Below are 27,875 nucleotides of genomic sequence, written 5' to 3'. Positions count from 1 at the left end.
CCGACTCTTTGCGATCCCATGAATTGCAGCATGCCAGGCCTCCCTGTCTATCACCAACTCCAGGAGTTCACTCAGACTCACGTCCATTGAGTCCGTGATGCCATCCAGCCATCTCATCCTCCATCGTCCCTTTCTCCTCCTGCCCCCAATCCCTCCCAACATCAGAGTCTTTTCCAATGAGTTAACTCTTCTCATGAGGTGGCCAAAGTACTGGAGTTTCAGCTTTAGCATCATTCCTTCCAAAGAAATCCCAGGGCTGATCTCCTTCAGAATGGACTGGTTGGATCTCCTTGCAGTCCAAGGGACTCTCAAGAGTCTTCTCCAACACCACAGTTCAAAAGCATCAATTCTTCGGCTCTCAGCCTTCTTCACAGTCCAACTCTTACGTCCATGCATGACTACTGGAAAAACCATAGCCTTGACTAGATGGACCTTAGTCGGCAAAGTAATGTCTGCTTTTGAATATACTGTCTAGGTTGGTCATAACTTTTCTTCCAAGGAGTAAACATCTTTTAATTTCATGGCTGCAGTCACCATCTGCAGTGATTTTGGAGCCTCTCCAAAATAAAGTCTGACACTGTTTACACTGTTTCCCCATCTATTTCCCATGAAGTGATGGAACTGGATGCCATGATCTTCATTTTCTGAATGTTGAGCTTTAAGCCAACTTTTCACTCTCCTCTTTCACTTTCATCAAGGGGCTTTTTAGTTCCTCTTCACTTTCTTTTTTGGTATGAAGAACATAAGCCACCCCATTTTGTTAAAAAGACTCCATTTTAGAGTTCTGAGGAAAGAGTCTTTGGAAATCCCCTGACCTCACCCCACTACCTGCGAGCCAATCAGATCCCAAATTAGGATCTCCTGACTTTATGTTCAGGACTTATGACCTGCCCAGGAAATTTGAATTAACCCCGGGAAATGGGAACTAATCAGAACCTGTGGCCAGCCTGGGAAATGAAACCAATCAGAACCCAACACCTAACCCTTCCACAAAAGGTAACCGATTAGACGTCTCCCAACCCGGAAACTCCCGTTTTTCGAAATTTTCACACGAGAATACCCTATATAAGCAATGTAACCCAGAGTTCCGGGCTCCTCTCCTTAGCCGCTGTGTTGGTAAAGGTGGGCGCCCCAGCTCGAGCTTGGTAATAAAAACTATCTTGCTTTTGCATCGGATATTGGCTCCCTGGTGGTCATTGGGAGATATCGCAACTTGGGCATAACAGGTACGTTTATTTCTAGCTGTTCTATTTCTCTCTTTTTAAATTCATTTTCTCTCACCCTAGTGGCTTTTCAGCAATAAGAGTGATCATTTTTTGAGAAATAACCACTATAAATCATTAATCAGTTCCAGTATGTGTGGTATTTGGGGGACCTAAATAAGGTTTGAAGTGAATTCGCTCAGTCGTGTCTGACTCTTTGTGACCACGTGGACTGTAGTCCACCAGGCTGCTCCTTCCATGGGAGTCTCCAGGCAAGAATAATGGAGTGGGTTGTCATTTCCTTCTCCAGGGGATCTTCCCGACCAAGGGATCAAACCCAGGGCTCCTGCATTGCAGGCAGACGCTTTAACCTCTGAGCCGCCAGGAATAAGGTTTAAGAAAACAATTTATAATTTGCAAAATGTTACATATTTTTAGTGTGTATGTGTAAGGATTCCTACTTCTGTTTGTGTTCTGTATTTGGAGAATGGGATTTTGTCATTCTCTTCATACTGATCATTGGTTTAGATAAATACTGGAGATAATAGCTGTTCATTACATTCCTATGATTTTCAGGAGCACTCTGCTGAGGAAGCCAGGACATTCTGCTCATGCCACTGTAGGTCAACCACGAGAAGATTCTGTGTTGGAGTAAAATGTCCACCAAGTGACCTGAGTCACTCTGATGCCTGAAAGAGCTGGAGCTATGGAGGACTGTCATACTCTCTCAGGAAGCTTTTACTGATTATTTCATTTTCCAAATTAGGTGACTTTCACTGAGTTTGGCTGAAAGTGAAAGTGAAGTTGTTCAGTCGTGTCCGACTCTTTGCAACCCCATGGACACCAGACTCCTCCGTCCATGGGATTTTCTAGACAAGAGTACTGGAGTGGGTTGCCATTTCCTTCTCCATCGAATCTTCTCGACCCAGGGATCGAACCCAGGTATCCCGCATTGTAGACAGACACATTACCGTCAGAGCCACCAGGCGAGATGGGCTGACTGGGGGTTAAACATGGGGAAGGGGCAGGGCAGGAGTTGGGAGGTGGGACGTCAGGTGTCACGGGACATGGGCTGCCATAGTAACAGGCCTCCCTGCCTTGCATCCAATCAGAGATGGACAGTGTCTGTGACGTCAGGGAAAGCCGGGCCTATAAATTCGGCCAACGGCCTTCAACGGCCTCACTGTTCTTCTGGGCTGCACTATGGAGAGTGGTGGCGCTGCCGTGTTGGAACCATCCTCTGACAGCCATGAGGAAGACGTGATCACCATAGACACCAGCACCTCCGAAACTGAGCCCTCTGAAACGGAGATGGTGAAAGCAGAGACCTCGAAACCAGAGCCGAATGATGCGGAACCAAAAAAGGCGAAGCAGAAGACAGCTAAGGGCCGCCGTTGCCGTCGCCGCCGCTGCCGTCAGGGCAATTTCTCAAGCTTTGCTACCTATTTCCCTAGGGTGCTGAAGCAAGTACATACAGGTCTGAGTCTTTCCCGTGAGTCCGTGAACGTCCTGGATTCGTTTGTGAAAGATATGTTCGAGCGGATTGCCGAAGAGGCCGGGCGCCTGGCCCACAGCAACAAGCGCTGCACCATCATGACCGAAGACATCCAGACATCTGTGCGTCTTCTGTTGCCTGGGGAGCTCGGCAAGTATGCCACGTCCGAGGCCACCAAGTCGGTCATCAGATACCACCTCTGCAGATGAACTGCCCCAGGACTGTCTGACCATCGCAAACCAGACTTAAGGGTTCTCCCCTTAGGCCCTACATTTAATCTTTAAAACATTTCTACCCCAAAGAAAACATTAAAAACCTCATTAACTTTGCTTCAATATGTGTTGGTTGTGTCATTTGTTCGATGGAAAATCGTGTCCTTTTTTCTTAACATGTTGCAACTCGCCACTTTCTATTCGTGGTTTCTCAGTGATTTTAGGGATCTTTATGGTCAAAATTCTTTCCCTAAAAGTTTCATTGGCCTTTTCCATTTTCATTCTCCCGTCTATATTTAGGTATCATCCAGAGATTTTTATATGGGTATAGCAACCGATAAAAACCAGTGTGGTCTTCCCGGGTGGCTCAGCAGTAAAGAATCCGCCTGCAATGCAGGAGTCGCAGGAGAGGCAGGGTCCGTCCCTGGGTCATAAAGATCCCCGGGAGGAGGGCATGGCAACCCTCTCCAGTATTCTTTCCTGGAGAATCAGTACCATGGAGAGAGGAGCCTGGTGGGCTACAGTCCATAGGGTCTGCAAAGAGTCAAGCACCACTGAAGCAAGGTAACATGCAGGCTCGCAAAGAGCAGTGTGTGTGTGTGTGTGTGTGTGTGTGTGTGTGTGTGCTCAGTCACTCAGTCATGTCCAACTCTTTCTGACCCCATGGACAGGAGACTGTCAGGCTCCTATCTCCTTGAAAGTTTCCAAGCAAGAATACTGAACTGGATTGTCATTTCCTACTCCAGGGGATTTTTCTGACGAAGGGATAGAAGCTGTGTCTCTTTCGTCTCCTGCATTGCCAGTCAGATTCTTGACCACTGCACCAGCAGTAGCAGATATAAAAATCACATTCTATTCCTTCAATCCCAATTCACTTCCATGTGTAAAGTAGGACTCAAACACAGTGTAAAATAAGAAAATTCTAAATTTCTGCAATCAAGCGCCGTATCTTTTGAAATCACATTATCCAGATTTCTCTGATCCTATTTTTTGTTTGCAACCTAGAACATTTTGCTTTAAAAAAAAAAAGAAAACAAAAATCCTGACTGAATTGCACACTTGCAGGGATGATGGGATAGTCCAGTGACAGAGAATGTAGCCACAGTCTCCACAGTAGCAGCCAATGAGGGACTGGTAGCCCATGAGCCAAAGCAATTGGCCAAACGTATGGTGGAGTGAGGAGAGATGAACAAATAAGAACCTTCCTGTGACACTCAGCCTAGAGATGGAGAGGGAACATGGGGTGATAGTTTTCCTGATGTTTTTCCATTCAAGCACCTGCTTTTAACCATGGCCATTTAAGTACAGGCATCTATTTCTTGGGGCTTCCCAGGTGGTGCTAGTGGTAAAGAACCTGCCTTCTTATGTGGGAAACATAAGAGCCATGGATTCAGTCCCTGGATTGGGAAGATGCCCTGGAGAAAGGCATGGCAACCCACTCCAGTATTCTTGCTGGAAGGTCCCATGGACAGAGGAGCCTAGCGGGTTACAATCCATAGGGTCTCAAAGAGTCAGACACGACTGAAGCGGCTTAGCATGCACGCATCCATTTCTTGGGTCTTCCCAGGTGGTGCTGGTAGTAAAGACCCTGCCTGCAATGCAGGAGACACAGGAGACCCAGGTTCTGTCCCTAGATGGAGAAGGTTCCCTGGAGGAGGGCATGGAAACCCCCTCCAGTATTCTTTCCTGGATAATTCCCAGGGACAGAGGAGGCTGGCGGGCCACAGTTCATAGGGCCACGAAGAGTGGGACACAACTGAGGAGACTTAGCGCACATGCATGCATCCACTTCTTGTTGAGTGACATGCCTCTAGCTCCTTGCATCAAAATAAGGAGGAGGATGTTCAGCAGTTAAGAGAAATAAGATGACTTCTTCTTCTACCTCAAGTATTTGACTGCTATTGCTTATGATAGTATTTACTGAATTTAATGTGCATTGTGTTTTCTTCTTGGTGCATTGACATTTTTATTTCTATAAGTATATTGCTGAATTTCAAACTAGTTGGTGGTTTTCTTATTCCTTTTATTTTTGTTTGTTTTGTGATACTATTTATTTTTAATTAATTAATTTTTATTGAAGGATTATTGCTTTACAGAATTTTGCTGTTTTCTGTCAAACCTCAACATGAATCAGCCTAGGATATACATATATTCCCTCCCTTTTGAAACTCCCTCCTCATCCCACCCCTCTAGGTTGATACAGAGCCCCGGTTTGAGTTTCCTGAGCCATACAGCAAATTCCCGTTGACTATCTATTTTCCATGTTACTCTTTGCTTGCATCTCATCCTCTCCTCCCCTCTCCCTCTGTCCATAATTCTATTCTATTTCTCTTTTAAAAGATTGATTTCAAGGTTACTATATCTTTGGAGAGAGAGAAAGCACTCTGCAATTTCAGTCTTTTTAATTTATAAAGCTTTTCATTAGAACTTAATATTTCATTATATTTTAAACTGTTCATTTTGAACTTTAAGCAACAAGGATATGCTGTACAGCACAGAGAAATATACCAATTATCTAATAATAAATGTAAACAGAGTATAATATATAGAACAACTGAAGCACTATGTTGTAAACCTGAACAAATATAATATTGCAACTCATGAATATATCCATAAAGAAATTTAAAGTTGAGAAGAATTTATCAGTACCACTGTTATTGGATGTAGAAATCTGTGAAGGATTTGATTCTCAGCAAAACAATGAGAGAAAACCTAGGAGGATCTACAAAATTCCAACCTCCTGACCCCAGCTGTAGTATTTCTTCTAGGTCAGTCATGACAGAGTTCGGTAAGCTCTGAATTATTTTCCTAGCAATTTCATTTCCCAGGTTATTCTCATTCTCCCAAAGTGTACTATGGAGTTCTTCAGAAGCAGTTTATGTGTGATATACAATAGGCAGAGTGAAGAAACTGATATGCAAAATTCCAATTTTCTTTTTTTCTCTCTAGATTTCTTATGTGTTGTCCTCCCTTACACTCCCAGTCTTCACTCTCTAGACCAATTATGCTGCATCTGTAACATCTTTCAACAGTGATCCTATTGCATTTCTGTATTTACAAACACAAAATACACAAAGCACGATAGCAGTGTCTTCGTGAACTGGCACAGTACCACAGTTCCTTCCCCATCAGTCTGCAGTCTGATGTTCATAGAAAGGCTATTATCTCTTGAGCTCTGGTCACTCAACCACACTTTGAGTCAGCAGCTGTGGCTCGCAGGCTGCCAGTCCCCCATTGGCTGCACCAGTGGAGACAGATGCTTGAAATGCTTTCTCTGGACTTGCTCTGATGGATATAGAATTGCAGGTCATGAAAATTTGTGTTTTAAAGAGCAAAAGGTTCTCTGCTAGAAAATAACTGATTAGATACATCTGTTCGAATTTCTAAAACAATTTCAAAACCTAAGGAGTTACAAAATTAAAATGTGTGTGAAATTTGTTTTGCCATTTCTGTATTATATATCCACCCCCATTCATATATTTAAATGTTTGATTAACAAGGATATGTGGAAAATAAATAAATAAACTGGGATATGTGGGACAAGTATACTAGAGGTAGTGGATGGGTATATCACGTTCTTCACTATATCTGTTGTGTATCACACATAAAATGCTTCTGAAGAATTCCAGAGAGAATAAAATGGGAAATTAAAATACTAGGAGAATGTAGAATTTATAGAACTCTATCATGAAAGACCTAGAGAAGACAGTATAACTTGGATCAAGGAAAGGTTGGAATTTTGTATTTCCTCCCAACTTTTCTCTCATTGTTTGGCTGACAGTGACATCCTTCTCAGATTTCCACATCCAAATCCTGTCACACTGAAAAGTTTGTTTTAACTTAAAATTTTTTATGGATGTATTTGCGAGTTACAATATTTTTTGTTCAGGTTTACAACTTAGTGATTCAATTGTTTTATATATTATACTCTGTTCACATTTATTAATAAATAATTGCTGTATTTCTCTGTGCTCTACAGCATATTCTTGTTGCTTATTTTCAAGTTCAAAATGAGTAGTATAAAATAAAATGAAATATTAAGTTCTAATGAAAACCAAAATAAATTACAAAGGACTGAAATCTCAGAGTGCTTTATCTCTCTCCAAGGATGAAGTCAGCTTGAAATCAATCTTTAAAAAAGGAATAGGAAAATCACCAACTACTTTGAGATTCAGCAGTATACCTATAGAAAAAAAAGTCAATGCACCAAGAAGAAAACACAATGGACATTAAATTCAGTAAATATTCTCTTAAGCATTAGCAGTCAAATACTCGAGGTAGAAGAAGAAGTCATCTTATTTCTCTTAATTGCTGATCCTCCTCCTCTTTTGCTGATGCAAAGAGGTAGAACATGTCCCACAACAAGAAATGGATGCATCTGTGTGTGCTAAGCCTCTTGAGTCATGTCGGACTCTTTGCGACCCCATGGACTGTAGCCCAGTAGGGTCCTCTGTCCATGGGGCTTATCCATGCAAGAATACTGGAGTGGGTTTCCATGCCCTCCTCCAGGGAACCTTCTCCACCTAGGGATCAAACCCAGGGCTCCTGTGTCTCCTGCATTGCAGGCAAGTTTCTTACCACTGATGCCAACTGCGAAGCCCCAAGAAATGGATGCCGGAATGCTAGGTGGTTTGAGTCGTTTCTGACTCTTTCAGACTCTATGGATTGTAGCCCACCAGGTTCCTCTGTCCATGGAATTTTCCAGGTAAGACTACTGGAGTGGGTTGCCATGCCCTCTTCCAGGGGATCTTTCTGACCCAGGGATCGAACCTGCCATTCCTGCGACTCCTGCATTGTAGGCGGATTCTTTACCACTGAGCCACCCAGGAAGCACACACTGCTGTTTATAGGTTGCAAATCCCATGGACGGAGGAGTCTGGTGGGTTGCAGTCCATGGGGTCGCTAGGAGTTGGACACGACTGAGCGACTTCAATTTCACTTTCATGCATTGGAGAAGGAAATGGCAACCTACTCCAGTGTTCTTGCCTGGAGAATCCCAGAGATGGGGGAGCCTGGTGGGCTGCTGTCTCTGGGGACGCACAGAGTTGGAAACGACTGAAGCGATTTAGCAGCAGTAGCAGCAGCAGCATATCCCATATAAAAATCCCTGGATGATACCTAAATATAGGTGGGAGAATGAAAGTGAAAAAGGCCAATGAAACTTTTAGGGAAAGAATTTTGACCATAAAGATCCTTAAAATTGTTGACTGATAAACCACAAATAGAAATAACCATTTAGGAAAGCGACGAGTTGCAATACATTAAGAAAAAAGTACACGATTTTTCCATCAAGCAAATGACACAACCGACCGTTATTGAAGCACACTTGATGAGGTTTTTAATGCTTTCCTTGGGATGGAAAAGTTTTAAAGATGGAAAGTAGGGCATACGTAAAGAAGTCAGAGTGGATGGATGTGGCTCTTTATCACTACAGGTCTTTTCCCTTCAAGTGGTTCTGATAAGAGTCTTTGGTTTGCGATGTTGCAGTGGTCATGAGGCAGTTCATCTGCGGGTGTTGTATCTGATGACCGACTTGGTGGCCTCGGACACTGCGAACTTGCCGATCTCCCCGGGCAAGAGAAGACTCACGGCTGTCTGGATCTCCCCACTCGTGATGGTGCAGTGCTTGTTGGAGCGGGCCAGGCTCCCAGCTTCTTCGGCAATCTGCTCAAACATATCCTTCACGAACGAATCCATGACGTTCATGGCCTCGTGAGAGAGACTCAGGCCGGTGTGCACTTGCCTCAGCACCCTGGGGAAATATGTGGCGAAGCTTGCAAAGTTGTCCAGACGGCGGCGACGGAGGCGGCGGCGGCCCTTAGCTGTCTTCTGTTTCGCCTTCTTTGGCTCAGCATCATACGGCTCTGGTTCGGAGGGCTCGGTTTCCGAGGTCTCTGTGTCAGAGGGCTCCGTTTCTGAGGTCTCTGTTTCAGAGGACTCCATTTCAGAGGGCTCTATTTTGGAGGTTCCGGCTTCGTTGGTGCCCAGGTCTTCCTCAGAGTTGTCAGAGGATGGCTGAGCCATGTCAGAGCCACCAGTCCCCACTACTCAGAAGAAAAGACATGAGGGAATTGAAGGCAGTCGTCGGAGTTTATAAGCTCTGCCCTCCCTGAAGTCACAAACACTGTCCATATCTGATTGGATAAAATGCAAGGCAGGAGGCCTGTTACTATGGCAGCCCATGTCACGTGACACTGGATGCTCCACCCCCAACTCCCACTGCCCCTCCCCCACGTTTAACCACACAGACAGTCAAACTCAGTGGTATTTTAAACTTGCCGTGACTTCCACCAGAAAAATCTTTGAACTCTGCCCCATGAAGGAGACAGCCAGTCATCTATTCACCTCAGCTGATTTATGTCTATTGTTGATGCAAGAGAAGTTTCAAAGATGTCACCAAAGTCATCTAAGTTGAAAAATGTAATAATCAGTTAGAGCTTCCTGAAAGTCTGACTCACCTCCATAACTCAAGCTGTTTCAGACATCAGAATGACTCAGGTCACTTGGTGGACATTTTACTCCAACACAGAGTCTTTTCCTTCTGATTGACCTACAGTGCCAGGAGCAGAAACTCCTGACTTCCTCAGCAGAGTGCTCCTGAAAAGCATAGGAATTAGTTGACCAGCTATTATCTCCAGAACTTATCAAAGACAATGATCACTATGAAGAGAATGACAAAACTCCATTTGCCAAATACAGAACACAAACAGAAATAGAAATACATACTAAAAATATTTAACATTTTGCAAATTTTAAATTGTTGTCTTAAGCATTGTTTAGATCCCCCAAATACCACACAATCTGGAATTGATTAATGACTTATAGTGGTTATTTCTCAAAAAATGAGTACTCTTATTGCTAGAAAACCACCAGAGTGAGAGAAAAAGAATAAAAAGAGAGAAATAAAACACCTAGGAATAAATGTACCTAGGTGGTGGTGAAAGACCTGTACTTAGAAAGAATAAGACCCTGATCAAAGACATTAAAGATAATACAAACAGAGGGAAAGGTCTACCTTGTTTATGGATTGGAAGAATTGATATTCTTTAAAAAACCATGCTATCAAAGGCAATCCACATATTCAATGCAATTCCTATGAAAATACCAGGGCATTTTCCACAGAACTAAAACAAACAATTTTAAATTTTGTATGGAAAGATGAAATACCCTGAATCGCCAAAACAATCTTCAAGAAGAAGACCAGAACTGGAGGAATCGGGTTCCCTGATTTTGGACTAGAACAGAAAACTACAGTAATCCAATCAGTGTAGTACTGGCACAAAAATAGACACATGGATCCGTAGAACAGGAGAGCTCAGAAATAAACCTATGGGCTTATGGTCAATTCAGTTCAGTTCAGTCTCCCAGTCATGTGTGACCCTTTGCGACCTCATGAACTACAGCACACCAGGCTTCCCTGTCCATCACCAACTCTCAGAGCTTACTCAAACTCATGTCCATCAAGTCGGTGATGCCATCCAACCATTTCATCCTCTGTCATTCCTTTCTCTCCCTCCTTCAATCTTTCCCAGCATCAGGGTCTTTCCAAGGAGTCAGTTCTTCACATCATTTGACACAATATTGGAGTTTCAGCTTCAGCATCAGTCCTTCCAATGAATATTCAGGACTGATTTCCTTTAGGATTGACTGGTTGCATATCCTTGCAGTCCATGATCAATTAATCTACAATTTAAAAAGGCAAGAATGTACAAATGGAGAGAAGACAGTCTCTTCAATAAGTGGTGCTTGGATAATTGGATAGCTACATGCAATAAAGTAAAATTAGAACATTCTCTAGCAGCATATACAAAAATAAACTCAAAATGGACTGAAGACCTAAATATAATACATATATTGTGTAGGAAGTCATTTTAAGATTCCATTAGATATTTTAATGAGCTGTGTTTCTTTCACATTTGTAAATTCAGACATTAAATGAACACCTCAGTTATATTAAAAAAAAACCACTGAAAATAACCACAATTGGGTTTTGAGGGGATAACTGGGACCTCAAAAGTCTCTGATACACAGGAAATCTAGGATGGAGATGGGAAAAGCAGAGTTTGATGTTGAAGATTGGAAGGAGGAGTAACAATGGTAATTATTCACTTCAGTTAATGATTGAGGAAATAAGAGTCCCTAGTGCGCAATCACCTTGCAATGTTGTGGATCACTGTGAAGGCAAAATAAGGGAAATGGCTTCACGGCTTAAGTAACAATTGCCAGTCTCAACTCACGAATGATGGTGTTGATAGGATAGGCATACTCCATTCAGAAACCTTCTCAACATTACCATTGTTTATGGATTCACATAAAAAGAGGACTCGGAAACACCATAGAAGTTAAGTGCAACAGAAAATTCAGGAACAAACAAACAAACAAACAACCCATTTCACACTTCCTAGAATCACAAGTTTCTACCCTACCTTGTTCAGCTAATCTAATGTCATTCTTTTTCACCCCTCATTCTCTTGTTCTTGAAGTGGAAAACCTTCATGATTTGCAGCTTAACATCATAGGGATGGTGAGAGCATTCATTTAGTCAGAGAAGCTAAAAAAGTTCATGGTGACTCCATGTCAGCCAAGGAGGGACTCAAACTGGTAGGCACGGTCACTGAACCAGTCTACAGTGAGGTTTTCCTGACTGAACCAATAACTGTCTTCCTGGGGTGTTCAGGTCTGGTGACAGCAGGTAACAGGTTTGATTATTTATCTACTCTGACAGTAGGGTAACAAGCACAATTATCTATAGTTGGTCTTATAAAACTAATCAAAGTCATTTATATATATTATCAGTATTAGGAAATGGCTTGGTAGTAAAGAATCCACCGCAATGCAGGAGACCTAGGTTTAATCCCTGGGTCCAGAAGATTCCATGGGGTAGGAAATGGAAACCCACTCCAGTATTCTTGACTGGAAAATTCCATGGACAGAGGAACCTGCTAGGTTGCAATCCATGGAGTCAGAAAGAGTCAAACACGACTGAGCGAGTAACACTTTCAACACTTTCTCAAGTATTCTAGAGCTCCTGTACAAAATGCTAGTGATTAGGTCACTTAAACAACATTCATTTGTCTCATACTTGTGGAGGTTCTAAGTCCAAATCAAGGTTTCATCTGAATTGATCTTATGCAAGGTGTGAGGCCTCTCCTTGGCCTGCAGATAACTGAAATCCCCATATATCTGTCCACATTTTCTTTCCTCTGTGTATGTGTCTATGTCTGATTTTCCCTTATTATATGGATATGACTCAGTTAAATTAAGACCTACTCTAATGAACATATTTGAACTTGTTTGCTTGGTAAATGCTCATCTCCAAATATGATCACATACGAATATGAGTGTTTATGGCATAGATACATTAATTTTAGAGCACAAATTCAACCCATAGGAGATATGTATTTTGAACTAAACATGGGAATATTTCCTGCCTCTTCCATCATGTTGATGTATGGCAAAACCAATACATTATTGTAAAGTAAAATAAATAAATAAAAAGAGAGCATACTGGTGACCACTTATGAGAAACAAGGTGGCCCCACCACAGTCATTTTCACAATTCTGTGAATGTTTATTAATTTCATTTTAGTATTTTATTTCTTTTTCTCTCTGTGAGCGAGAAGATAGTGTGTCATTTTCAATTGTTACAAAGTGTTCTTCACACCTGCAGTTGTAATTATTTCATATTCGGTAGGATATAAGAGGAGGAGGCAATGACAACCCACTCCAGTACACTTGCCTGAGAAATCTCATGGACAGGGGAGCCTGGTAGGCTGCAGTCCATGGGGTCGCGAAGAGTTGGACACGACTGAGCGGCTTCACTTTCACTTTTCACTTTCATGCATTGGAGAAGGAAATGGCAACCCACTCCAGGATTCTTGCCTGGAGAATCCCAGGGACGGGGGAGCCTGGTGGGCTGCCGTCTATGGGGTTGCACAGAGTCGGACACGACTGAAGTGACTTAGCAGCAGCAGCCAAACATTGACATAAAATTCTGATAATCCACAAAATCATACGTTTCCTGAGCCCTTCAGGAAAAGGACACGGCTCTATATGACAGAAAAAACAAAAGGCGTTCTTTAAAGTGGCAGAACCTCATGAGATAAGGAGAAAAAATTTAGGTCCTGTGGCAAGATACTAGAGAGAGCCTCCCTGAGTAGTACAGGTATGAAGTGGACAGTGCCTTTTCAAGAATGGGCAATGAAGGTCTGTATCTTTTGGTCCAATAGAGAAGAATTGTGATGGGCTGTTATACCTCCAGGGCTCTCTTTGGTCACTGCACTAAATATTTAGGAAATGTGAGTCCAATTATCAAGAATATTATTTAGCATTTTGTGGAAAATTAGAGAAATCTCATGAGAGAACTTTTAAAAAAGAATATGATTCCCAAGGAGAGCAGGAAATTCTTCCACCAAATCAATGGCAAGAAAATATCTCTAGGTGGGACCTTGAGATGATTGTAGACAAGCTGAATATAATTTTGGAAATGAAAAGCTCATTTCAGAGCCATTGCATTTTTGAAAAGAGAACTATGGACCCATAGGAAAAAGACATTATTTCACAGAATAACTTCATTTCTATTGTGCTCATTGTTGCTGCTTTCAATATCACAGTGTTTACCCATATGACATACAAATGTTTTTCCAGTCAAATATTATACATTGTTATTATGTGAGAATTCCTGTCAGCAAACCTAACCCAATAGCATATTTTTACTGGTGTAGGTGTGTTTCACATTTAGTGAATTCAATAATCAAATACAGGCATTAGGAAACCAGTTTCACAACCACATCATGTGGTCCATGAAGACAGAAGTGCATGGGTGACTGACACTTGCCACCTACGAAGGAGGGAGAGAAATGAGGTTCACTGCAGAAGACCAAGAGGGGAAATGAGCATATGTAATGGCTCACTTCACAGGGTGATTGAAGAAAACAGGCACCTAAAGAATAATCACGACCGAGTGGTGTTGGCTACTGCAAACACAAATTAGCACAAGGGCTTTACTGCTTAAGCAACAAACTATAAGTTTCAACCCCAGGGAAATAGTTCAAATGTTTTTGAACATCATCTCTATGATAGAATTTATTGTAAAACATAAACGAGAGCTGAAATTCGTTCAGTTCAAAATATTGCAGAAATAACTGCAGTATTCCTCTGTACAGAGGCATTGTGGAATTCATCGCTCTTGAGAAGTGAAGATAAGCAGAAGTCATATAGCACGGTAGGGCTGATGCTTGAGCGGGTATTTTGTCATGCACCTGAGGGAAATTTGTTTTAAGTAGGAGTAATATGCAGGGTTACTGTGCTTGTGGAAGTCAATGGACTGGCTTATGGAATATATCCGTGTGATATAACTGTCTGAAAACTCGAGTCCTTTACCATACTCTGGTAGGTGAAGAGCATTACCCAGAGCCACATAGCTGCTGAATTAGAACTGACACCAGGATCCAGGTGATTTCCTGAATCTCACTTCAGTGTCTGATCCAGTATCATGCATGGCTTTGCCTTTGAGTGATTCTATCAGAGGATTACAGAAACCATGCTTCTCTTGATGAGCCTGCTTGGTAGGAAATATCTCGATATAAAAGAATAATCTCCAATGATCTCAAATCTCCCTCTGGAAAATAATTCAGGTGAAAAACATATAATAAAGTGTTTCCCTTAAAAAAAACTCCAACATCATACAAGGGCAGTTTTTTATGCTTTTCCCTCTCCCTAATTTTTTTCCTCAAAACTGCCCCATTTATGACTCTGTGGATATGCACTTTTCACAATCGAGGAGGCAAATTACAAATAAATGTCAGATATTAGAGGACCCAAAAAGAAGAGGGCCATGAGGTATATGAGAAAACTCTGTATTCCTAAATCAGAAAAGTTGGTTATTCAGGCCAGGTCTGTCTGTGTTCCTTTCACCAAGAAATCTGTACTTACATTCTCCTTGCTGTCTACCTGCGTGTTTCTTTGTCTATACAAATGGTTACAATGTCTATAATGGTTAGAAATTTCAGCCCACTTTGGTGTGAAAGCTGTGGCATGCAGTATAAGACTCCACTAAATAGTAGGTGTCCACCTCCTATTAGTCAGTAAAAAGTAAGCCAATCCAAAGAAATCACCATAGTATAGTGAACAAAACACTTATTTCTATAGCCTTACCCTGTGTATGGCACCCAAAAATATCGCAGGAAGCTTGACTTTGATTTCAGTGGCTATTAGATTCAGGAATATTGCTTGTCCCTGAGTACTCCTTCCAATAAGAAGTCTTGTCTGTTTCCCCCTCCTCTTGAGCTGATGAAGCTTTTGATTATTTTGAGCAATGAATAAGACTGGTGGAAATTGTATTAGGCCATTTACCAGCCTAAGGTTTAAGAAGGAATGTCCTTCTGCCTTGCTGTTTGAGGACATAGAGCTACCATGGAAAGGGTTATTCTGTCCTGCTAGACCTCCCCACAAGAAAAGAGGCCCCTTTCAGCACCAGGTATGTGTGTGAAGGTTGCCTGGAACTTTGCAGTGTAGCTTAGGTATCAGGTGATTATCACTGAGTGGTCTTAGGATGGTTCATATTTTTAACAGATATTTACATTTCACATTTGGAAATTAAGTTAAAAAAATTTTAAATGTTCCCATTATAAATTGTAATATACAAAGTTATGCTAAAGAGTATTTCAAATACTCAGATGTGCTTGAAAAGTGGCTCAAATCAATAGACAGCTGACACACACACATAATTCTAACTGATTAATTGACTATACCTATAGTGAAAAACTGGACTTTCTTTCTCATAAGAAAGGAAGGACCAAAGAAAATTCTAATTTTTGTCTTTAGCTATGGGCGAGGAATAAAATGTTGATAAAAAATTTTAACCAAAAGAGTGCCATGATGTAGCTTTGGCATTCTAATTAATACTGTCAGCATGGCCCAAGTAATTTCTGTTTGCAAACATATGGCAAATACAAATCTAATTGCATCTAGAGGAGCTTAACCCTAATTGAGGCTTCTATAAGTATTCCTACAATTAAAGCCCCCCCTCCTGAGCAAATACAACTTCCCCCTCCAAAATGACAGCATCAGCATAAACTATAAACCAAGATGGAAACCTGTAAAGACTAATAATCAGATACGAAGCACAAGAAATATACCTAACATATTTAAATAGATGATAAGATACATAAGACATGAGTAATACATAGCTAATTATCAGCAGACAAATAAGCTTTCTAGTACTGAACATCATAACAGAAGAGTAAAGAAAGTTTAAACAGCTGAGACAGAAATGGAGAGAGAATATATGATCTAGCAAATAGACGAAAGAAATACTACAAAATACTTCATGAAGAGAATCAAAGAATTAAATGGAGGTCAAGAAACCTAAGAAATGGACTAAGAAAATACATCTCCTCGGCCTACCAGAAGTGACAAACATTTCTTAGGAGTTCCTTTACCATAGTTGTTTTGTCAAAAGTTTTCACTTTCATCGCAGTTTCAAAGGATTTGTTAACAAAATGAGCTACTCATTATATACAAATAAGCAATACAAGTGTTATTAGAGAATTATCTAACTTACTTGCAATATACTAACATTAAAATAAGAGAGAGAAATAGAGCAGAGGATACATCACCAATCTGGATTTCGAACAGAATTCAGACTTAAACAGCTCTGGGAAGTCACCTGACACAGCACATCTGGAGCCCCAACTGGGAAAAGGTTCCAGGTAGCCCGTCCACTCCGTGGGTGAGACTTCAAAGATTGCAGTTCCGGGTTCCCTGCTTATAATCCTAGGCCACAAACTGATTATCATCTTCAATCTGTAAGCAAAACTGCAGCTGTGGTACGATGTTAATTTTTTCCAATGCTGTTTGCTTTGTTCTGCAAATCTTGGAAAGTTGCTAAATCCTGGAATGGTTGGCCAGACCTCCTCCAGGCACTTAACAAACTGCAAGATCCACTTCCTATCTATCAATTGTGTTTCTCTTCCACACTCACAGTAGATGTGGCTGACAGCCACAGCAGTAGTCAGGGCAGTGTCCAGGCTGGTCAGAAGCAAAGTCAGAGGCCTATCGTGCTGTGTCTCTGAAGCCTAAACAAGAGTATTTATTTAATTTCCCCAGGAGAAATATCAATAACCTCAGATATTCAGATGACACCACCCTTATGGCAGAAAGTGAACAGGAGCTAAAAAGCCTCTTGATGAAAGTGAAAGTGCAGAGTGAAAAAATTAGCTTAAAGCTCAACATTCAGAAAACGAGGATCATGGCATCAAGTCCCATCACTTCATGGGAAATACATGGGGAAACAGTGGAAACAGTGTCAGACTTAATTTTTCTGGGCTCCAAAATTACTGCAGATGGTGACTTCAGCCATGAAATTAAAAGACACTTACCTCTTGGAAGAAAAGTTATGACCAACCTATATAGCATATTCAAAAGCAGAGACATTACTTTGCCAACAAAGGTCCGTCTAGTAAAGGCTATGGTTTTTCCAGTGGTCATGTATGGATGTGAGAGTTGGACTGTGAAGAAAGCTGAGCGCCGAAGAATTGATACTTTTGAACTGTGGTGTTGGAGAAGACTCTTGAGGGTCCCTGGAGATCCAACCAGTCCATTCTGAAGGAGATCAGCCCTGGGATTTCTTTGAAGGGAATGATGCTGAAGCTGAAACTCCAGTACTTTGGCCACCTCATGTGAAGAGTTGACTCATTGGAAAAGACTGATGCTGGGAGCGATTGGGGGCAGGAGGAGAAGGGGACGATACAGGATGAGATGGCTGGATGGCATCACTGACTCGATGGATGCGAGTCTGAGTGAACTCTGGGACTGGGTGATAGACAGGGAGGCCTGGCGTGCTGTGATTCTTGGGGTCGCAAAGAGTTGGACATGACTGAATGACTGAACTGAACTGAACAGATGTATTAGGGAAAGGAATTCAACCCATAGAAGGCAAGAATTTTGAGTTTAGGTGGGCATAGCTGTTGAATTTTCCATTGTATTGAAACCAATTTTTTTTTTCACAGATAAATGCTGGTATGATATTTACTAGGTGGTATAGTTACAATTTTTTAATTCTTCAAACATATAAATGTAGAGTATTGAGGGAAAGTCTTACTTATATAGAATTTTTTGATGAATAAGGGTATCCAAATCCCTGTGCAATTTGGAAAATATTGAATTTTTGATAATCACAAGTTATTTATCAATGGATGCCTTATAAAATACTTCAGAACTTAGTGCATTAAGGGAGCGATTATTTATGATTTCTTATATATCTATGAATGTTTCTGCTGATGTGCTAGTAAGTGTAAGATTTTTGTAGCTCCCTCTGTTTTTCATGGTCCCTTGTACAATTTATATAACATTGCTTCAAAATTAATAATATATAAGACACTTCTCTGCATTCTAAAATGGATGCTTGATAATAAGTAATGGTGTGTACATACTCATATAGTAATAATAATAATACAGAGAACATTGGTGAGCACTTAAGGGAAAATAAAGTCACACCACTCATGTAATTTCCTCAACTATTTCAATAGTGAATAATTTTATTCACTTTATAAAAGTTTCTGATTTCCCCCTCTATGTGAAGAGAGACGTTACTATTTCATTTCAGTCCTTATAAATTCATTATGGTTTTTTTAAAATTAATATATTTATTTTACTTTAAAAAAGTTTATTTAATTGGAGGCTAATTACTTGACAATATTGTAGTGGTTTGCCATACATTGACATGAATCAGCCATGGGTTTACATGTGTTCCTCATCCTGAACCCCTCTCCCACCTCCCTCCCTGTCCCATCCCTCTGGGTCATCCCAGTGCACCAGCCCTGAGCACCCTGTCTCATGCATCGAACCTGGACTGGTGATCTGTTTCACGTATGATAATATACATGTTTCAATGGTAGTCTCTCAAATCATCCCACCCTCGCCTTCTCCCACAGAAGACTGTTCCATACATCTGTGTCTCTTTTGCTCTCTCACATATAGGGTCATCATTACCATCTTTCTAAATTCCATATATATGCGTTAGTATACTGTATTGGTATTTTTCATTCTGACTTACTTCACTCTGTATAATAGGTTGCAGTTTCATTCACCTCATTAGAACTGATTCAAATACATTCTTTTCAATGGGTAATTCTGTATATGTACCACAGCTTTCTTATCCGTTCATCTGTCAATGGACATCTATGTTGTTTCCATGTCCTGGCTATTGTAAACAGTGCTGCGATGAACACTGGGGTACATGTGTCTCTTTCAATTGTGGCTTCCTTGGTGTGTATGCCCAGCAGTGGGATTGCTGGGTCATATGGAAGTTCTATTTCCAGTTTTTTAAGGAACCTCCACACTGTTCTCCATAGTGGCTGTACTAGTTTGCATTCCCGCCAACAGTGTAAGAGGGTTCCGTTTTCTCCACACCCTCTCCAGCATTTATTGCTTATAGACTTTTGGATAGCAGCCATTCTGACTGGCGTGAAATGAGGACCTCAATTCTTTTTCTTTATCTCATGAGGTTCTCCCAGTTTAAAGAAAATCTTCTGTTTTTTCTTTCCTATAGAGCCATATCCCTTTCCTGAAGGGCTCAGGAAAAGTTTGATTTCATGGATTATCAGGTTTTTATCTCAGTGTTTGGCTGAGTTTACAGGCTCTTATATCCTACACAATGGGAAATAATTTCAAGTGTAGGTGTAAAGAATACTTTGTACCAACTGAGAATGGCAGACAATTTTCTCCCTCACAGAGGGAAGAAGAAATAAAATACTGAAATGAAATTACTGAACATTCACAGAATTGTGAAAATGACTGTGGTGGGACCACTTTGTTTCTCATAAGTGGTTTTCAGTGTTCTTTTAATAAGATGGAAGAGGAAGGAGATATGCCCACAATTAGTTCAAAATGCACATCTCTTATGGGTTGATTTTGTGCCTCTAAACTTAATGTATCTGTGCCATAAACACTCATACTCATATGTGATCATATTTGGAGATAGAGTATTTACCAAGTAATCAAGTTAAAATGTGTTCATTAGAATAGGTCTTAATCCAAATGAGCTATATCCATATAAAAAGGGAAAGAGTCTCTTGATGAAAGTGAAAGAGGAGAGAGAAAATGTTGGCTTAACGCTCCACAATCAGAAAACTAACATCATGGCATCCAGTCCCATCACTTCATGGGAAATAGATGGGGAAACAGTGGAAACAGTGGCTGTCTTTACCTTTCTGGGCTCCAAAATCACTGCAGATGGTGACTGAAGCAATCAAATTAAAAGACGCTTGCTCCTTGGAATGAAAGTTATGACCAACCTAGATAGTATATTCCAAAACAGAGACATTACTTTTCCAACAAAGGTCCGTCTAGTCAAGGCTATGGTTTTTCCAGTGGTCATGTATGGATGTGAGAGTTGGACTATAAAGAAAGCTGAGCACCATAGAATTGATGGTTTTGAACTGTGGTGTTGGAGAAGACTCTTGAGAGTCCCTTGGACTGCAAGACGATCCAACCAGTCCATTCTGAAGGAGATCAGCCCTGGGATTTCTTTGAAAGGAATGATGCTAAAGCTGAAACTCCAGTACTTTGGCCACCTGATACGGAGAGCTAAGTATTTGGAAAAGCCCCTGGTGTTGGGAAAGATTAAGGGTGGGAGGAGAAGGGGACGACAGAGGATGAGATGGTTGGATGGCATCACCGACACAATTGACATGTGTTTGGATGGACTCCGGGAGTTGGTGATGGACAGGGAGGCCTGGCGTGCTGCATTTCATGGGGTCGCAAAGAGTCGGACATGACTGAGCAACTGAAATGAACTGAACTGAACTGGAAAAGGGAAAATCAGACATAGATACATACATATAGGGAAGAAAATGTGGGGAGGTATAGGGAGATTTCAGCTATTTACAAGCCAAGGAAAGTGGCCAGGAGTGGAGGCCCCTAATGCATTCACACCTTGCATAAGATCCAACTCAGATGAAACTTTGATTTGGACTTAGCGCCTCCACAAGTATGAGACAATAAATGAATGTGTTTAATTGACCTAATCACTAGCATTTTGTACAGGAGCTCTCAGTTCAGTCGTTCAGTCATGTCCGACTCTTTGCGACCCCATGAAATGCAGCACGCCAGGCCTCCCTGTCCATCACCAACTCCTGGAGTTCACTCAGACTCACGTCCGTCGGGTCAGTGATGCCATCCAGCCATCTCATCCTCTCTGGTCCCCCTCTCCTCCTGCCCCCAATCCCGCCCAGCATCAGAGTCTTTTCCAATGAGTCAACTCTTCTCATGAGGTGGCCAAAGTACTGGAGTTTCAGCTTTAGCATCATTCCTTCCAAAGAAATCCCAGGGCTGATCTCCTTCAGAATAGACTGGTTGGATCTCCTTGCAGTCCAAGGGACTCTCAAGAGTCTTCTTCAACACCGCAGTTCAAACGCATCAATTTTTCCACGCTCAGCCTTCTTCACAGTCCACCTCTTACATCCATACATGACTACTGGAAAAACCATAGCCTTGACTAGACAGACCTTTGTTGGCAAAGTAATGTCTCTGCTTTTGAATATGCTATCTAGGTTGGTCATAACTTTCCTTCCAAAGAGTAAGCGTCTTTTAATTTCATGGCTGCAATCACCATCTGCAGTGATTTGGGCCCCCCGCCCCCCCCCCCCCCCCCCGCCAAAATAAAGTCTGACACTGTTTCTACTGTTTCCCCATCTGTTTCCCATGAAGTGATGGGATCGAATGCCATGATCTTCATTTTCTGAATGTTGGACTTAAGCCAACTTTTCGACTCTCCTCTTTCACTTTCATCAAGAGGCTTTTTAGTTCCTCTTTACTTTCTTTTTCGGTACGTTTATTTCTAGGTGTTTTATTTCTCTCTCTTTTTATTCGTTTTCTCTCACCCTAGTGGCTTTTCAGCAAAAAGAGTGATCATTTTTTGAGAAATAACCACTATAAATCATTAATCAATTCCAGTATGTGTGGTATTTGGGGGACCTAAATAACGTTTAAGACTACAACTTATAATTTGCAAAATGTTACATATTTTTAGTGTGTATGTGTAAGGATTCATGTTTCTGTTTGTGTTCTGTATTTGGAGAATGGGATTTTGTCGTTCTCCTCATACTGACCATTGGTTTTGATAAATTCTGGAGACAATAGCTGTTCATTTCATTCCTATGATTTTCAGGAGCACTCTGCTGGGGAAGCCAGGACATTCTGCTCATGCCACTGTAGGTCAACCAAGAGAAGATTCTGTGTTGGAGTAAGATGTCCACCAAGTGTCCACTCTGATGCCTGAAAGAGCTGGAGCTATGGAGGTCTGTCATACTCTCTCAGGAAGCTTTTACTGATTATTTCATTTTCCAAATTAGGTGACTTTCACTGAGTTTGGCTGAAAGTGAAAGTGAAGTTGCTCAGTCGTGTCCAACTCTTTGTGACCCCATGGACACCAGGCTCCTCCGTCCATGGGATTTTCTAGACAACGGTATTGGAGTGGGTTGCCATTTCCTTCGCCATGAGATCTTCCCGACCCAGGGATCGAACCCAGGTATCCCGCATTGTAGACAAACACTTTACCATCAGAGCCACCAGGGGAGATGGGCTGACTGGGGGTTAAACATGGGGGAGGGGCAGGGCAGGAGTTGGGAGGTCGGACGTCCGGTGTCACGGGACATGGGCTGCCATAGTAACAGGCCTCCCTGCCTTGCATCCAATCAGATGGACAGTGTCTGTGACGTCAGGGAAAGCCGGGCCTATAAATTCGGCCAACGGCCTTCAACGGCCTCACTGTTCTTCTGGGCTGCACTATGGAGAGTGGTGGCGCTGCCGTGTGGAAACCGTCCTCTGACAGCCATGAGGAAGACGTGATCACCATAGACACCAGCACCTCCGAAACTGAGCCCTCTGAAACGGAGATGGTGAAAGCAGAGACCTCGAAACCAGAGCCGAATGATGCGGAACCAAAAAAGGCGAAGCAGAAGACAGCTAAGGGCCGCCGTTGCCGTCGCCGCCGCTGCCGTCAGGGCAATTTCTCAAGCTTTGCTACCTATTTCCCTAGGGTGCTGAAGCAAGTACATACAGGCCTGAGTCTTTCCCGTGAGTCCGTGAACGTCCTGGATTCGTTTGTGAAAGATATGTTCGAGCGGATTGCCGAAGAGGCCGGGCGCCTGGCCCACAGCAACAAGCGCTGCACCATCATGACCGAAGACATCCAGACATCTGTGCGTCTTCTGTTGCCTGGGGAGCTCGGCAAGTATGCCACGTCCGAGGCCACCAAGTCGGTCATCAGATACCACCTCTGCAGATGAACTGCCCCAGGACTGTCTGACCATCGCAAACCAGACTTAAGGGTTCTCCCCTTAGGCCCTACATTTAATCTTTAAAACATTTCTACCCCAAAGAAAACATTAAAAACCTCATTAACTTTGCTTCAGTATGTGTCAGTTGTGTCATTTGTTCGACGGAAAATCGTGTCCTTTTTTCTTAACATGTTGCAACTCGTCCCTTTCCTAAATGGTTATTTCTATTCGTGGTTTCTCAGTGATTTTAGGGATCTTTATGGTCAAAATTCTTTCCCTAAAAGTTTCATTGGCCTTTTCCATTTTCATTCTCCCATCTATATTTAGGTATCATCCAGAGATTTTTATATGGGTATAGCAACCGATAAAAACCAGTGTGGTCTTCCCGGGTGGCTCAGCAGTAAAGAATCCGCCTGCAATGCAGGAGTCGCAGGAGAGGCAGGGTCCATCCCTGGGTCATAAAGATCCCCGGGAGGAGGGCATGGCAACCCTCTCCAGTATTCTTTCCTGGAGAATCCCATGGAGAGAGGAGCCTGGTGGGCTACAGTTCATAGGGTCTGCAAAGGGTCGAACACCACTGAAGCAAGGTAACATGCAGGCTCACAAAGAGCAGTGTGTGTGTGTGTGTATGCGTGTGTGTGTGTGTGTGTGTGTATGCATGTGTGTGTGTGTGTGCGTGCGCGCTCAGTCACTCAGTCATGTCCGACTGTTTCTGACCCCATGGACAGGAGACTGTCAGGCTCCTATCTCCTTGAAAGTTTCCAAGCAAGAATACTAAACTGGGTTGTCATTTTCTACTCCAGGGGATCTTTCTGACCAAGGGATAGAAGCTGTGTCTCTTTCGTCTCCTGTACTGGCAGTCAGATTCTTGACCACTGCACCAGCAGTAGCAGATATAAAAATCACATTCTATTCCTTCAATCCCAATTCACTTCCATGTGTAAAGTAGGACTCAAACACAGTGTAAAATAAGAAAATTCTAAATTTCTGCAATCAAGCGCCGTATCTTTTGAAATTACCTTATCCAGATTTCTCTGATCCTATTTTTTGTTTGCAACCTAGAACATTTTGCTTAAAAAAAAAAAAAAGAAAACAAAAATCCTGACTGAATTGCACACTTGCAGGGATGATGGGATAGTCCAGTGACAGAGAATGTAGCCACAGTCTCCACAGTAGCAGCCAATGAGGGACTGGTAGCCCATGAGCCAAAGCAATTGGCCAAACGTATGGTGGAGTGAGGAGAGATGAACAAATAAGAACCTTCCTGTGACACTCAGCCTAGAGATGGAGAGGGAACATGGGGTGATAGTTTTCCTGATGTTTTTCCATTCAAGCACCTGCCTTTAACCATGGTGATTTAAGTACAGGCATCCATTTCTTGGGGCTTCCCAGGTGGTGCTAGTGGTAAAGAACCTGCCTTCTTATGTGGGAAACGTAAGAGCCATGGATTCAATCCCTGGATTGGGAAGATGCCCTGGAGAAAGGCATGGCAACCCACTCCAGTATTCTTGCTGGAAGGTCCCATGGACAGAGGAGCCTAGCGGGTTACAATCCATGGGGTCTCAAAGAGTCAGACACGACTGAAGCGGCTTAGCATGCACACATCCATTTCTTGGGTCTTCCCGGGTGGTGCTGGTAGTAAAGACCTTGCCTGTAATGCAGGAGACACAGGAGACCCAGGTTCTGTCCCTAGATGGAGAAGGTTCCCTGGAGGAGGGCATGGAAACCCCCTCCAGTATTCTTTCCTGGATAATTCCCAGGGACAGAGGAGGCTGGCGGGCCACAGTTCATAGGGCCACGAAGAGTGGGACACAACTGAGGAGACTTAGCGCGCATGCATGCATCCACTTCTTGTTGTAGGACATGCCTCTAGCTCCTTGCATCAAAATAAGGAGGAAGAGGATGTTCAGCAGTTAAGAGAAATGAGATAACTTCTTCTTCTACCTCAAGTATTTGACTGCTATTGCTTATGATAGTGTTTACTGAATTTAATGTCCATGTGTTTTCTTCTTGGTGCATTGACATTTTTATTTCTATAAGTATATTGCTGAATTTCAAAGTAGTTGGTGATTTTCCTATTCCTTTTATTTTTGTTTGTTTTGAGGTACTCTATTTTTTAATTAATTAATTTTTAATTGAAGGATTATTGCTTTACAGAATTTTGCTGTTTTCTGTCAAACCTCAACATGAAGCCTAGGGTATACATATATCCCCTCATTTTTGGAACTTCCTGCCATCTCCTTCCCCATCCCACCCCTCTAGGTTGATACAGAGGCTCTGTTTGTGTTTCCTGAGCCATACAGCAAATTCCCATTGGCTATCTATTTTACATATGGTAATGTAAATTTCCATGTTACTCTTTCTTTGCATCTCACCCTCTCCTCCCCTTTCCCTCTGTCCATAATTCTATTCTCCTATTTCTTTTTTAAAAGATTGATTTCAAGGTTACTACATCCTTGGAGAGAGATAAAGCACTCTGTGGTTTCAGTCCTGTTTAATTTACAATGGTTTTCATTAGAACTTAATATTTCATTATATTTTACATTATTCATTTTGAACTTTAAGCAACACGGATATGCTGTACAGCACAGAGAAATACACCAATTATCTATTAATAAATACAAACAGAGTATAATATATAGAACAACTGAAGCACTATGTTGTAAACCTGAACAAATATAATATTGCAACTCATGAATATATCCATAAAAAAATTAAAGTTAAAAAGAATTTATCAGTACCACTGTTATTGGATGTAGAAATCTGTGAATAATGTGACTCTCAGCAAAACAATGAGAGAAAACTTGGGAGGATCTACAAAATTCCAACCTCTTAACCCCAGCTGTAGTGTTTTCTCTAGGTCAGTCATGACAGAGTTTGGTAGGTTCTAAATTATTTTCCTAGCAATTTCATTTCCCAGTTTATTCTCATTCTCCCAAAGTGTACTATGGAGTTCTTCAGAAGCAGTTTATGTGTGATATGCAATAGATAGAGTGAAGAAACTGATATAGCCATCCACTACCTCTAGTATACTTTCCCCACATATCCCAGTTCATTTACAAAGTTTCCACATATCCTAGTTAATCAAACATTTAAATATATAAATGAGGACTGATATATAGTACAGAACCTGTACTATAGGGCCGTAATTCCTGTGCTGGAGGCAGTCCGTGTCCCTGCACACTTGGTGCCACCAGGGTCCCCACAGCTGTGCCACCTTCACCCTCAACTCTCACTGGGGCAGAGCTGCCACAGGCAAAAAACGTCTTGCGCCTCTGCATGTGTGGTTGCTTTGGTAGTGTCCTACTTTTTGTGACCTTGGAGACGAGCCTACCAGGCTTCTCTGTCAGGGAGCAGCGTTCTCCAGGCAAGAATACAGAAGCGTGTGGGCCAGTACTGGTTTCCACAGCTGTGTGGCACTGGAGTGGCCCTGAGGAGACACCCCATGTCCAAGGTCAGAGAAGCCCCAGCAAGACGGTAGGAGGGGTGAACTCGCCTTTAGAATCACAACCCATCTCCGCTCATCTCAGAAGGCTCAAACAAACCTTGTGTGCAGGACCCAGAGACCCCACATAGACTGAGACAGAACTGGGTTTGAGTGTCTCCTGTGTAGGTATGGGTCAGGAATGGACTGTCACAGGGGCAGGGGCCCTGGGTGCAGCAGACTTGGGTATGGCATAAGCCCTCTTAGAGGAGGTCACCATTAACCCCACCATAGAGAGGCCAGGACTTACACAGGACTGGGAAATAGACTCTTGAAGGACACAGACAGAAACTTGCGCGCACCAGGACCCAGGAAAAAGGAGTAGTGACCCCACAAGAGACTGACCTAGACTTGCCTGGGAGTGTCCAGGAGTCTCCAGTGGAGACGTAGGTTGGTGGTGGCCTACTGCTGGGTTGGGGCACTGAGTGTAGCAGTACATGCGTGAGGCCTTTTGAAGGAAGTTGCCATTATCTTCATTACCTCCACCATAGTTTACAGTGAAGTCGCTCAGTCGTGTCCGACTCATTGCACCCCCATGGACAGTAGCCTACCAGGCTCCACGGTCCATGGGATTTTCCAGGCAAGAATACTGGAGTGGGCTGCCATTTCCTTCTCCAGGGGATCTTCCCAACCCAGGGATCATATCTGGGTCTCCTGCATTGCAGACAGATGCTTTACCATTTGGGCCATTAGGGAAGCCTCCACCACAGTTTCACCCCAGGTAAATAAGAGGGAGGGAACACAGCTCCACTCATCAACAGAAAATTGGATTAAAGATGTATTGAGCATGGCCCCACCCATCAGAACAAGACCCAGTTTCCCCCTTAGTCAGTCTTTCCCATCAGGAAGTTTCCATAAGCCTCTTATCCTTCTCCACCAGAGGGCAGACAGGCGTGAAACAACAATCACAGAAAACTAACTGACCTGATCACGTGGGCCACAGCCTTGTCCAACTCAGTGAAACTATGAGCCATGCCTTGTAGGGCTACCCAAGATGGACAGGTCAAGACGGAGGATTCAGACAAAATGTGGTCCACTGGAGAAGGGAATGGCAAACTACTTCAGTATTCTTCCCTTGAGAACCCCATGAACAGTATGAAAAGGCAAAAACATAGGACATTGAAAGATGAACTCCCCAGGTGGGTAGGTGCCCAATATGCTACTGGAGATCAGTGGAGAAATAACTCCAGAAAGAATGAA

The 27,875-nt window shown here is 42.4% G+C and overlaps 3 protein-coding genes across 3 annotated transcripts; 2 read left to right on the top strand and 1 right to left on the bottom strand.

Annotated features, from left to right (window-relative positions):
- Nucleotides 1–2,405: 2,405 nt before the first annotated feature.
- Nucleotides 2,406–2,906, top strand: LOC138930874 (histone H2B 1/2-like). Its single transcript, XM_070291265.1, has one exon. It carries the CDS (start codon nucleotides 2,406–2,408, stop codon nucleotides 2,904–2,906), a length of 501 nt encoding a protein of 166 aa, XP_070147366.1.
- A 5,505-nt stretch (nucleotides 2,907–8,411) lies between these two features.
- On the bottom strand, nucleotides 8,412–8,933 carry LOC138930873 (histone H2B 1/2-like). Its single transcript, XM_070291264.1, has one exon. The coding sequence runs from the start codon at nucleotides 8,931–8,933 to the stop codon at nucleotides 8,412–8,414; it is 522 nt and encodes a 173-aa protein (XP_070147365.1).
- A 13,766-nt stretch (nucleotides 8,934–22,699) lies between these two features.
- LOC138930872 (histone H2B 1/2-like) lies at nucleotides 22,700–23,200 on the top strand. Its single transcript, XM_070291263.1, has one exon. It carries the CDS (start codon nucleotides 22,700–22,702, stop codon nucleotides 23,198–23,200), a length of 501 nt encoding a protein of 166 aa, XP_070147364.1.
- The last annotated feature ends 4,675 nt before the right edge of the window (nucleotides 23,201–27,875 follow it).

Source organism: Ovis canadensis, chromosome X (genome assembly GCF_042477335.2).
Source record: "Ovis canadensis isolate MfBH-ARS-UI-01 breed Bighorn chromosome X, ARS-UI_OviCan_v2, whole genome shotgun sequence".
Lineage (NCBI taxonomy): Eukaryota > Metazoa > Chordata > Mammalia > Artiodactyla > Bovidae > Ovis > Ovis canadensis.
This window is presented reverse-complemented; position numbering and strand designations above follow the sequence as displayed.

Excerpts from the sequence above, each read along its gene's own strand:
- LOC138930872 (XM_070291263.1), top strand. The coding sequence starts at position 22,700 with ATGGAGAGTGGTGGCGCTGCCGTGTGGAAACCGTCCTCTGACAGCCAT.
- LOC138930874 (XM_070291265.1), top strand. The coding sequence starts at position 2,406 with ATGGAGAGTGGTGGCGCTGCCGTGTTGGAACCATCCTCTGACAGCCAT.
- LOC138930873 (XM_070291264.1), bottom strand. The coding sequence starts at position 8,933 with ATGGCTCAGCCATCCTCTGACAACTCTGAGGAAGACCTGGGCACCAAC.